Genomic DNA, 13,096 nt, shown 5'->3' with positions numbered 1-13,096 from the left:
AAAGTGTGTAATCTTCCTCAATTTCTTACATGAAATACAGTTTTTTACTGGTACAAATAGCATGTTGAAGTAGCTTTTGCAGTGGAGCTCCGCTGCTGCCAGTGGTACTACTACAACTACTAATCATAATAATGACATGTCTTATTTGTCTGTGCCTCGGCTCTTGTGTGTCTGTGTCTGTGCCTGTGCGTGTGTGTGTGCGTACACGTCAGATGACGCTGCGGAAGCTTCTTGACCACCTGAAGCTGGTAGCATCCTACCAGGAAGTGAACAAGATGACGTGCCAGAACCTGGCGGTGTGCTTCGGTCCGGTGCTGCTCAGCCAGCGCCAGGAGGCGTCCTGCCACACCAACCGCGTCTTCATCGACTCCGAGGAGCTGGCCAGCGCTCTGCACTTCAAAAAGCACATCGAAGTACTGCACTACCTGCTGCAGCTTTGGCCAGGTGATTAGGTTATTTTCTTGCCTTCTGCAAATTACTGAACACATTTTGATATCTTCAAACGTTAAATAAATACTTCCAGATGGCTTGATAAGACATCTGTTTTCCAGTCCGGTTATATGTCCGTACTCCATATACCAGTCTTTTGCCTGGGGGTCTCGTACAGATCAGCACTGGCTGCGTGGTTCAGCTCTACAAAGAACTGTTAAGGGGCTGGGCTGCTTTGATTGTTGAGGTTATCCGCCGCTGGCGCAAGTACAGCTGATAGCCACCGGCCGCCAGCTGTCGGCTCCCCAGAGATGAAACTCTCCGCAGAGTGCTTCATCATGGCAGACTGAGCCAATCGGAGCTAAGCCAGCAAATCCAAATGTAAACCAAACTTTCGAGGCGTGGCCCCCCCGTCTTAAGATAAATCACCAACCAAGGACAGATGCCCCGTACCAGCTTCACTCAGCGTAGGTCATCTGTCCGCCCGCACAGCTGCTCTCCTCCGCCAGCTGCAGCTGTCTGCTCGGTGTGAGACGTGAAGGAGTCCAAAGTTTATTCAGGAGGGAGCAGAGAATGATGAAAAGAGTTGCAGGCGGTGTAAAATTTGTATTGGCCGCGGCGACTAATTTGAGACGTTCTTTTAACTTGTGGGTTCAGTTTTAGGAATTTGTGTTCACCCCGACTCTTATCAGTGTGTGAGTGGCTGCTCTGGTGCAGCTAAAGTCTCAGCTACTCTGGCAAACTAATAAAAATATCACAAAATTGACCAGTGTGCGCTGCCCACGCGCTGACTGAACAGATATTAACATTTGAAAATCCATTATCGCTATCAGCACAAAACCCCCGTACTGCAGTTTGCTGGCAGTTTGCCTGTTCTAACCTCATTAAATAAAAAATGCATTTTCTTCTGTGGGTTATTACCATTTTTATAAGCATAAAGGTTATGAGGGTGGTTGAAAATCCATCATCCAATTTTAAACATGCACGGTCATCAGTCCAAAACTCAGCCAGCTTACTGTTTCTTAATTAAAAAAAAAAAAAAGTTTCTGTTACTCAGAGTAAATGACATCCTGTTAAGTTTGTCTCATCGTTCCAGTGTGTTACGAGGCACCCATTTTTCAAAATGCGCATGCATGCTGTCTGCCTAGCATCGCGTTGGGACGGACTTTTATCCCCGAAAGGTTCAAATCACCCAGAGCGCTTCCCCGTAACCCGCAGCCTCAACCAGATCTGCTGACCGGTGTCGGAAGAAGAAGTGACACGGTTTCTGGTCTGGCCTCTAAATTTAACTGCATCCTCTGACGCCCGCATTGAACCGCTTCTGTGTAAACCTTTGAAGGCGAGCGCCCTCCTGCACATCCCCTGGGGAAGAAACAGAGAGGGAGAAACGTAACTCAAGCAACCGAATAAGTCGGTGAATCCTGTAATTGCGGGTCGCCGATCGAAGTACGAGTGGAATTTCAAAAGATGGACAAGAAAAATTGCAAAGATATTTTTATCCTAGAGGCCAGAACGTAAGCGTCCTCAGTCAAATGGGGAGATGGGAGAAAGTTGTGGAGTGTGTTTTTGTTGTCTTTCTAGCAAAGAAGGGATTCTCCACTCAGGTCTGCAGCTGACGTCACCCAGCCAGTGCCTATAATGACCCGTAATAACCTTGACAAAGTTCTCAGTCCCGGTTCGAGCCTTTGTTTACAACCTCAGTGACATCTCCATTCGGTCCGCTTCCCTAGCTCAGAGCATAGGACGCCTAGACTATAATTAAAGACATTCCAAGCTTAACCTTAGCCCTCAGTCCCTGAAGCTTCACCCTACATTTCACAATCATTATGTGATATTTTCAGCCGCCTCTTCACGCCTCTCACACACACACACGCACGCACACACACACACACACACACACACACACACAGCCCTCCAAGGCATTGTTGCTCAGGGCTCGAGTGCGCACGGCTTCGGGCAAGTGCCGGGACATTTTTAGGCTTTCGGCATAAAAAACACTGACACAATGTACAGGGGAGTGCGAGATGGGGCCTGAGGCCGAGGAAGTGTTGTGAGGTGAGTGTGAAATATGTAGTGTGCCAACTGTATGTGTGAGCAGATGTGAAGAGATGGTTAGACAGACAGGATGACAGAAGGAAGAAAAAGGGGAATCCGTGTGTGTGTGTGTGTGTGTGTGTGATGAGTGCGTGGGTGCGTTTGTTTGTATTAGGTTGTGGTTATTGTGCTTGTGTGCAGGGATAACACTTCCAAAATCACCCAACAGCATCATGTTCAAAGCGCAGCCCTCTGGAGTCGTTCTCGTCTTGGTTTAACTCCTTACACCACATGCACGGTATCCTTTTTTTTTTTCAGCACAAATTCAGCTATAAGTCTGACTAATCATTTAGTCAATTTAACATAATGACACAGGCACCTACAGAAACGTACAAATCGTTAGTGATAAATACTCAGAATATTATTGTAGAACAGTTCAATGCTGAGCAAATATTGGTTCACTTCTTAACTTATTATACACACAAATACAGCAGAAAAATGTAAGAAATAAATGTATAAAACAGTCTATTTACTTGCGATTTTATTTTACCCCAACTCGTTTTTGTGCCCTTTTTTTTAAATCAAAAGTCTATGTATGCCATTGTACATCAATTCAGAATTTTAAGTTTCTTTCATAAAAAAGCCCATGCTCAGTCTGTCCACTGACGAAAAGACAGAGGGGAAAATGGGCACATAAATTAGCATTATTCCTATTGTAACACAAGTTGCAGGATTTACGTCTGCTTTCTTTCTTCAATTTCTACGCATGTCATCGGTGAATCATGTCTGAAATTAAATAACATGGTGTCTCTGAAAGGAGGATAATTTCTGTTTGTTTTAGGTGTTAATTGCTCGGGTCTTTAGCCTCAGGAGAGCTGCAAAGCACGCAACCGCTGCACATAAATGCTGTATCAGCAACTGCCGCTCCTGATGAATGAACTGGAGTCCACACGGTTCCCGATTCAAAAATGTCAAGGTCCCCTTTCATGCCCCACGGAGACAAAATAAAATTCCTTTTTTTTTTCATATTGTTCCTCTTGTACGTGACTTACGGCGCTAACGTTGAACACGTTTTGTTTTTTTTGTTCCTTTCCAATCCAGTAAGGGAGAGCTAGAGGTGTCAACAAGTGTAGGTACACAGAGATAAAGAAAGACAGGTAACCGGACTGTGCTGGTTGTGGTGGAATGCTCGCTGTTCCGTTTTGTAGCACAGTCAGATGATCCTTTCAATATCTGCAAACAGGGTTTCGGTTTAGTTAATTTTTAAAAATTTCGGTTTAGTCAATAGTTGATAACAAACCGACCAAGAGGTGGGCACCAAAGTCACAGAGTGTGTTGGTGTGGCTTCAGCATGTGTTTGTCTGTGAGCACGGCGTGGCATGTTCGTATCTGGATTATTTTGGCAGAACGTGTGTCATGTACCAGGGCTCCCGGAGCTCAGCGAACTCACTGCTGACTTATTTAGATTTCTCTGCCAGAGGACTATTCAGATAGACCTGTGGTCTTTTTCAAATGGTAAGAATTAGATGTGTTACCAAATAAACGCTTCTAGTTATCAAGGCATGATTTCCAGTGTCAGTTTGACCATGAAGTTGCCAATAGGGGGGATTTGAACACTTAAAGGGTCAGTTCATGCAAGTTAAAAAATTAATATTTTGTCACTAGTGATAACCACCTCTGCAGATAGTTTCGATTTGTGTGCCCATGTTTTCAGATATCTGCCCTTCCTGGAATTTTGTTTGTGGCATTCAAAGCATTGAAAAGCTACATTAAAAAAAAAAAGAAGCAAAAAAAAACAAAATTCAACGGTGATGTGACTGTCCATACACAGTACTCCAGATGTTTACACATACACAGTCCTCACTGTGAACAGCTTTCCCTAGAGCTACTTCCCAGTGAAAAATAGTCCGTATGATAACTGGGGTGGTGGCAGAAATATCAGAGACAGACTTGTGCAAATAAAACCCACAATCTGCATGGCTGGACACCACTAGAGTGAGAAAATGCAAATGTTCTTTTCTTTTGTAATTTGGGTGAACTAACCCTTTAAACGAATATTTCGTCATTTTGGGAAATATTCTTTCCAAAGGTAAAAAAAAAACAAAAAACAAAAACCCACCTCAGATCCAGGCTAGCTGCCCCCCCCCCTTCCAGTCTTGATGCTAAGCTACGCTAAATGGCTGTTAGCTGTAGCTTGATATTTACCACACATGTGAGAGTGGTATCAATCTTCTCGTCTAACTCTTGGCAGGAAAGCAAATAAACATATTTCCCAAAATGTTAAACTGTTCCTTTAAGGATATCAGTTCAAATAGCCGATATACTGTACATCTGATTAACTCTGCTTGTCTTTTGTCTCTTTTCCTCTCTGCTCCTCCAGTCATAGACCCACATGGCCAGTCCTCCTTCCAGCCCCCTGCGGCCTCTTTGGCACCGGCTTCATCAGACCTGCTGTCGGCTCCTCCTCTACGGCGGAGAAAAGAGCGACCCCAGGTCCTGAACCTCACTGAGGCGGAGATGGCGGGGGTTCTGCGGCCCAAACCGGGGCGCCTGGACAGCCCCAGCAACCGCTACGCTGGTGACTGGAGCGGCTGTGGCGAGAGCTACTTCCCCTCTGAAATTCTGCTGCCTCCCAGCAAAGAGGAGGCGGACTATGATGACGTTCCCTCTGAGGATACAGAGGCAGCTGAGGAGGGGCAGGAGAAGCCTGAGGACGGAGAGGAAGATAAAGGGCAGAAGGTCACAAGCCCTCCGTACGATCCCGCTGAGCAGGAGCAACCTCCAAGAGAGGAGGTGCTGAAGGAGGAGGAAGAGGACATTGAGGAGGAGGAGGAGGAGGAGGAGGAGGAGGAGGAGGAGAAGCAAGGAGAGAGTGATAGTTCAGGCAATGGGCAGCCATTAGAAAACGAGGAGGAGGAGGAGAGGGTGTGCGACCACATCCTGCCGCCTCGGCTGCCCAAAGAGCACACCTACCAGGCCTACATGAAGATCCAGGACATCAGCCCCGTGCTGAGCAACAGAGTCAACCTGAGAGACCTGCAGGAGAGCATCGACACTCTGATAGGTAACCTGGAGAGAGAGCTCAACAAGAACAAGCTCAACGTCGGATACTGACTCCTACCACCGTCTCTCTCACACACACACACACACACACACACACATCCACTCACACACACACTCACAAAGCCTGATGAGGTTAGGGGAAGACCTTCTTTTCCGATCAAGGTGCTTCAGGATACAGCCACAGTGTTTCCATGGAGATCCTGAGGTCACCATGGCAACGTGGCGTGCAGTGCTGCTGTAAAAACCTAGAGGATGAGATGAGAAGAAATGTAACGGGGCACTTCTGGCGTTTGTACCGTACCCATAGACATTCCTAATGTTTTTATTTTCCTTTGATTTTGTCGACTGTCTTACTTTATGTTGTTGTTGTTGGTTTGTTTCAGTCCGGTTCTGTGTTCCATGTTGTTATTGTTGCTTCTCTTCTTATTAGAAGAACCCATTGACCCCTCAGGGGTTTAAAAGGTGCCTTAATTGTGTGAAGGTGGTACGTCGAGGTGAAAATCCACCCTGGAATGAAATGCCTCCCCTCCTATGATCTTGACACAGTGTTGGCAACCAACAGGATAATCTCTGTGAAGACTTTTTACATTGAAAAAGGCAACAGTATGTTATATTTTTTGGCAGGTACGAATCAACCCCTGGGTACTATGGGGTTCTAATCATGTAACCTTTTAAGCGGTGATACTGATGCCAAGTTACTCATGGACTGTATTTATCCACTTCTAAAAACTGAGCATTTTCATACCAAAACTTCTATGTGCTGCCAGAGCTTCGCCAATCCTCGGCAGAATCTGAAGCAGCATTTGGACGTGGGACACTTCCACATCTAGTCAGTGGTAGGAAAAAAATCTGGGATTCATTAGGCCTTTCAATTAAGAATTGGTTTCTAACAAAAATATGTAATTAGGTAATTAAATCAATAAAAAAGATGTGCAAAGAAGACAAAACCATCCTGCTGGTCAAGGCAGGCCCTATATCGTTTTTTGGAAGCAGAAGAAATAGGTTCCCATATTTTTCTAAACCCAATATTGACCAGAACATTAGCCTCTAATGCTGAATGGAAAAAATCCAGGACTCCAGAGTTCCAAGCTTCAAGTTTCATCTAGTTTCTAGCTTCTTATCTTACTATTTATTAAATGAGATACTCCAGGGATTTAAAATTGCTTTCAGAGATTTACAATAGACAGATTAAGAGCAGAGTGGTCAAAATCGAAGCAGCAGAGGCTGAGAGATCCTGATTTTTATGGGTCCAAAACCCTAAAACTTTGGGTCCCACATTTCATCCTAGATACAAAATGTTTTGTTTTGTTTTTTTTAACTTCAGGAAAACTCCCCCCAGAGCCATAGTATTATAAAACTATTTCCTAAGGTTGAGTAGAACTCCTTTTGATGAGTAAACTGAACTTCATGTGTAAAATTGGTGGAGTGTTCCTTTAATGCAAACCAAGATCATAGAGGGAAGTTGTGCAGATTCTGTTTCAGGGTTTGGGTTTTCCTTTTTAAGGCAGCGGAGAGCTTTCGTATTGAGGTATGAAACACTAAATGTTGTACAACAATAATGCACTTATGAGGCAGGCAGTAGTGTAGATTGTCATTATAGATCATGCATTAAAAAAATATTGTGGCCGTAGACTGAATTGAGGGAGAAGCAGCTGCCACTGAAACCTCCTCTTGAAAGAATTTGGGTTGAAATTTATTTGCTTTGCGCAAGATTTTTCAATGTTTAGACACCCGTCTACAGCATTACACACGGCTGTCAGAGTTGGATATGAGATAAGGGGAGAAACGGTCGTCTTCTCTTGCCGAGAGTCAGATGAGAAGATCGGTATCCCTCTCACGTCAGTACGCTCGATATTAAGCAAGAGCCGGAGGAGCTTTAGCTGTGAAACTGACCCGTGGCTCCGTCTTGATGATACGTGAGCCGAACCTCTGACTCTTGTGTCAGTTTTCCCCTGTGCGCTGGTTAAGCTTCTTTATCCGTCAACCCCTTGTCCAAAGGTAAAACAGAGCTTTCTTCCAGCATCCCTGGATCTCACTTATTAACAAGTTATATCTTGTTTGTTTAACTCATACAAAAAAAAAGAAGTTCTTTATGCTAAGCAAGGCATCTCCTGGCTCCGGCTACATATTTACCACACAGACATTAGCGTGGCATCGATCTTCTCATTTAACTCTTGGCACGAAACTGAAGAGGCCTTTTCCCCAAAACATCAAACCGGTCCTTGAAAATCCTTCTTACTCTCTCGGCTTTTGGCAAAAGCGTGAAACAGAAACAGCCCAAATGTGAAGCACAATTTTCAGAGCAGCAGAAGAAACCGCTAGTGGTGGGCTTCAGTTAGTACAACTTAGCTAGCTGCCTAAATCGACAGAGGACGCTTTCAGCAATCCAGGGATTCAGAATGATCAGTATTTAACCTATATGTATGTGTATATAATTATATAAATGTATTCGGAGTATATTATTTTTACAGCTTTTATTTCAATGGCGTATTTAAGTACTTCCGATGACCTCGTAGTGTTGACTTGTAGCAATAGTCGCTTTTCCTCCCCTCAAGCTACCTGTACACATCTTAATGTGCTGGACTAATGGTACAACTCTAGCTGTAAAATATATGATAAAATCGTGCTCTTGCAGAAAAGTGATATTGTTATTTTTGTTATATTGTGTATATATTTGACATTGTTTTGTGTCTCTGGTGGACTAAGCTGTGTTCATGTTTTTTTTTGTTTTTTGTTTTTAAGGTACTGAACGTTGCATGGTCAAAAGCTTTACTGACATAAACAAGGCTCTTTCTCATCTGCCTTTGTATGTGATATTTATGTGTAAAAAGACTATTTTGTAATGTATGCTTGTTTGTTCGTCACCGTGTACCTCCAATAGACAGATAATTGCATTGTTCAAGCTTTTCTCCAGAGGACTTTCAGGCAGACAGTGAATCAGTTTGGTGCAGTTCCGACTGGGCAACTCTCCAATTACTTTCTCAACTAATCGTTTGGTCTGTGAAACGCCAAACAAATTGTGAAAACTCATAATTTTTCCAGTCACAATTCTGAAAAGCCCAGTGTGACATCTTCAGTGTGCTTTCTTTGTTCAACCCGCGGTTCAGAAGTCAAATATATTCAGTTTACTGTCACATAAAAATAAGAATAAAAACAGCAAATCTTCAGAATTTACAAGCTTAAACTTGTGAATTCTTGCTTGAAAAATGACAATGAATAGATTATCAAAAAATACTTGTCTGTAAGTTTTTTTGTCAATCAACTAATTCTTTCAGCTCTAAAATATATAAACCTAAAACATGGACGCATATCCCTGTCCCATCCAACCCACCTCTATACGACCACTGCCAAAAATGTCCATCTGATGTCATCATCTACACACTTAAACCAGTGGAAAAAATATGACGACGAGACATTTTCACTTTTATGTGATTCAAATCAGAATCACCTTTAATCAAATGTTATGTTCTGGAGGAGAAACCGGACTGACCACGAGTGGATTTGTCTCAAAGATGGACGTTTGGGGTGGAGTTTGCGTTTTTATCTTCCCACGTTTTTTCCATTTTATTTTTACCCTGTTTATTTTCTCACTCTCGTTCCACACCCCGCCCCTCCCGCATGGTATCTGTTCACGACCCTGCTGCTTCATGGTGAAGCTGGGGCTGCTGCTGTCAGTCTGAGCGGGTCTGGTGAAAGTGAGTTTCAGCAGGGTTCCTTTCAAACCATCTGTCTGCCCGTGCAACACAAAAACAACCGGGGCCCCATTTAAAAAAAAGTCGTTGTGGAGCATCGGCCGCGCTTTTGCTCGCTTTTAGATCCTTTATTGAAATTTGAAGATTGTTTTTCAGATCCGTAAGCTCCTTACACACTTTTCAAAGATCCAATTTGACGGAGATTTTTTTTTTTTTTTTATCGAGGTTGTCAGAGTGATACTCAAAGGACACACTGAAGTTAGAAGTCAGTGTCTTTTATGGCTTTATGACTTGACTTTTTGACTTTTCCGGATTCTTACTGACACATTAAACAGAAATTGAAACGCTTATAATAGAGGTCTTAATTCAGCACGAAGCCTGTTTCGGGGCAAAACAATCCTGTTAAATCTGTTGGTCAGCTGCATCCTGCAGGGATGCCAGGCATGCCGTCTTGGGACAGAGCCACAACCGCTCAAATCTAACTGCTGAATGGAATAAGAGCAACATCCAGTTTCATTATCAATGCATTCCTCTCTGTCTTATCCTCTGAGCTTCTTCCTCTGTCTGTCACGGAAGGAATCAATAGTAAACACCTGCAATATTTTTTTCACGTTGCATCTATCTGTCTCGTCCTCTTTGTCCTTTGGAGAGAAAAATGCCACGTGGAAACGATCGCTAAACAAAACAGAAAATTGCTTTGTATGGATCCTGAGAAATGTTATGGTCGTAATAAAGTATATTATTTTACATTCACACGCGGCCTCTGCGTCTTTTTGCCAGTGACAGTGAAGTCCGTCATTGCCTCTTGGACGCTTATTTTCCTTGTTTTTTTATATAATTACCTTCGCAGGACCGATCCAAGGTTTTAGTTTTAATGTCATCTTTACTTAGCCGTGACTACTTAACGTTAATTGAATGTCCAGAACTACCCAGATTTAAATGCTCATTAAAACTCGCTTGAGCCAAAGCTTCCTTTACACAGGAAAGGGATCTCACAGATCTGATTGTGCAGCTGTCTAAACAAAGAAGAAACGTTTCTGTTCCAACAAAAAGAATAGCTGGGTTTGCACAGTCGGGATTGTAAATTGGTAGTGCAGAGTTAACATCTTCTGACCCCTACGCACATGAACAAGGCTGGAATTCATTCATAAAAAAAACTTTGTTCTTACAATTATTTATGCATTATCTTGTCACATCACTGTTGACACAATTCGTCAGCCGCACTTACCCAAACAGTTCTGTCTTTTTTTAAAAACTGAAACCCAGTGGGATAAGATTTCCTTAACATTGGGAAAGAGACTGTTTGTGGGTTGTTTTTTTTTTTTTTTTTCATCCCTTTGCTGTGGGAGCATTGTAACCCAACCTCAGCAGAGCACAGATAAATAAGTCGGGGAATTGCCCTTGCTGGTTTGTGGGAATCTCCCGGAACGACTTTCAGCTTCAGGGACATTCCCAGCATGCAGCTGCATTTAGCCGTCCAGTAAAATCCACTGCTGGAAGGCTGCACTTTGACTGTGGCTCCGAAAACCAACATTACCGGCAACATTCGTGAGATATATACTATTAGCCTACACTTAGAACAACGTGTACCACAGGTAGACTCCGAAGCGGTTCGCTGAAACAGTTAAATCCCTTTTAATGTGATGTATTTTTCCAAAATGAGCTCTAAATTCAAGCGGGACTGTGAAATCTGTGCCCAAATGGCTCCAGCTGAGGTGATACACATCTCTGGCAGCTAGCATGAGAAGTGAGAGCGGCCGCAGGCCTCTCGGCTCTAAATGGTTTTCAGCCTTGTTTGATGTCACTACTGTAGGTACATATCATGTTTTTATGGCTGTCTTAACAGGTATGACGAGGCTTTAAGGTACAGCGTGTACACATACCTGCGTGCACCCTGCAGCACTGTTTTATATCGCCACTAAAGTCGAGAAGAAAAAAAAAACACCCATCTACCTTCACTAAACCTCCATAAACATCCAGACTGGAATTTGTTTGGAGCCAAATATTTCACAGACAGTTTGAAAATGTATATCATTTTGAATAAATGAAATATGATCCTCTCAACCTGTTTTATATATATATATATTTTTTTCTAACTTTTTAAATTCCATCTTTAAACATATGGAAAAAAGGTTTTATATTTAGATTCAGGTGCTGACTCTAAACGTAACAAGTCCCTTGATAAAAAACAAAAACTTCATCCCCGTTTGACTTGCGAAGGAGCTTTTCTCAGTCCCAATAAAAGCAAGAGTGAAATCCCATATGGGGACAGAGGTAGACATAATAACACGGGGCCTGTTTGGATAGTCAGGGTCGCCACTTGATATCGGGCTATCTGTCTGAGTGAACTGAACTGAACTTTTGTTCATTTCTAATTTGGGAGAGAGGAGAGATATGGGTCTCTTTAGGTAAACATCCTTGACAGCCACCTGCATGTGAAACCAGACCTTTTATCCCTTTCCTCTTCTCCTCCTCTGTTCCCTTAATCTCCCCTGGCCTTTGAGTCAGCATCACGGCTGACAAGCCAACCACACAAACACATCCTCTTTGTTTCAGAGTTGTTTTTTTTTAGTTTTTGTTTTTTCTAATCCGTATAGTGTAGTTTTAACCATGGCAATAAAGACTAAAGGTTTGGGGAGATTGAACCTTTGGCGAAGATAACTGCTGAGTCATGGGACGTCGTAGCGGACATTTGAAACATGTCATGTGACGATAAAATCAAGCTGTCACTCTAAAAACAACTGGTGTATGCAGAACGGTGGTGTTTTAGGCCAGCAACATGTAGCCCGGAGCAACAATCACATCCTAAGGAAACAAGAACATTAATCTGTGCAAAATCCAGTAAGGATACTATTTTTGTGCTGTTCTTTGTGTAAACGTTACCGTTTCCCTTGGAAATTTTCATTGAAGGATGTAGCAATGTTTGCTCTCTCAGTTCTGCTTATACCGGGGAGTAGAATCACATGTGTGCAGCCAAGGTCTCATCTTATTAAAGAAACAAAAAAACAAAAGCTAAAACAAATACAAAATTACCAAACAAATATAAGTCTCTTAAGAAAAAGGAAAAAGAACCAATTTATTGAACATTCAAAAGGTCACTATGTGCGTGTGTAGCATATACAGTACATGTATTGTCAATATATTTATTCAGCCACCCTTGTAGGCCTGTTTACCATTTCCAGGTAGTTGATAAGTCCATTGAAAAAACCTTCTGCCTCTGACCACCTTCCTCCCGATTGGCTTTTGCGATTTGTCTGATGACCTATTTAAGTCTCTAGAGTTAGAGGGCCTGTAAGTTGTGCTGACCATGGTCTTAAGACAGCGGTGGCCTCAGGCGGGTGGCCGTGGACGCGCACGGACCACTGCCTTTTGGGTTACTCTTCATTTTTCCTTGTGCTTTAGTTTGTTCTTAATTTCCCACTTGCTTCTCTGACAGCTCATTTCTGTCAAAAAGGGAATTTTGTGACTAATAATTCCTGCCCACACGAGTATTAATATACCCATGATAATATACCAATATGGTGGCCATAAGCAACTAACCACCTCTTCTGCCTTGGTGCACGTAACGGAATAGCTCTGCAGTGAGCTAAACACACAGGGGTGACGACAGCAGTTGGCCTTTGAATTGTGGAAATGTAAAAGCAGTTTCGATGACAGTGATGAGATACTATAACACAAGAGTTACACCAAAGAGAAGTAAAAAAAGAATGAGTACATTAACAGGAAAATTGTATCCACATAAGTATAGACTAGCTCCAAATATGTAAGCCTGAAAAAACAGCTAATTGATTGGTGTAATTGCAAACCCAGCAGGAGCAACCATTTTGGAGTAATGCCTGAACATTCCCAAGTTGTGATATAGGAAGGTTTTCCCATTT

General features: G+C 42.8%; 1 protein-coding gene across 2 annotated transcripts in view; it reads left to right on the top strand.

Annotated features, from left to right (window-relative positions):
- syde2 (synapse defective 1, Rho GTPase, homolog 2 (C. elegans)) overlaps positions 1-9,941 on the top strand; it is a 50,314-nt gene extending 40,373 nt beyond the window's left edge. For both annotated transcript variants that reach the window (XM_040128700.1, XM_040128699.1), the window contains exons 7-8: positions 213-444; positions 4,844-9,941. In XM_040128700.1, coding sequence (XP_039984634.1) covers positions 213-444; positions 4,844-5,577 — 966 coding nt within the window. In that variant the 3' untranslated portion in view covers positions 5,578-9,941. The remainder of the gene's footprint in view (positions 1-212; positions 445-4,843) is intronic.
- The last annotated feature ends 3,155 nt before the right edge of the window (positions 9,942-13,096 follow it).

The sequence above is a fragment of the Xiphias gladius genome, chromosome 6, assembly GCF_016859285.1.
Source record: "Xiphias gladius isolate SHS-SW01 ecotype Sanya breed wild chromosome 6, ASM1685928v1, whole genome shotgun sequence".
Classification (NCBI taxonomy): Eukaryota; Metazoa; Chordata; class Actinopteri; order Istiophoriformes; family Xiphiidae; genus Xiphias; species Xiphias gladius.
This window is presented reverse-complemented; position numbering and strand designations above follow the sequence as displayed.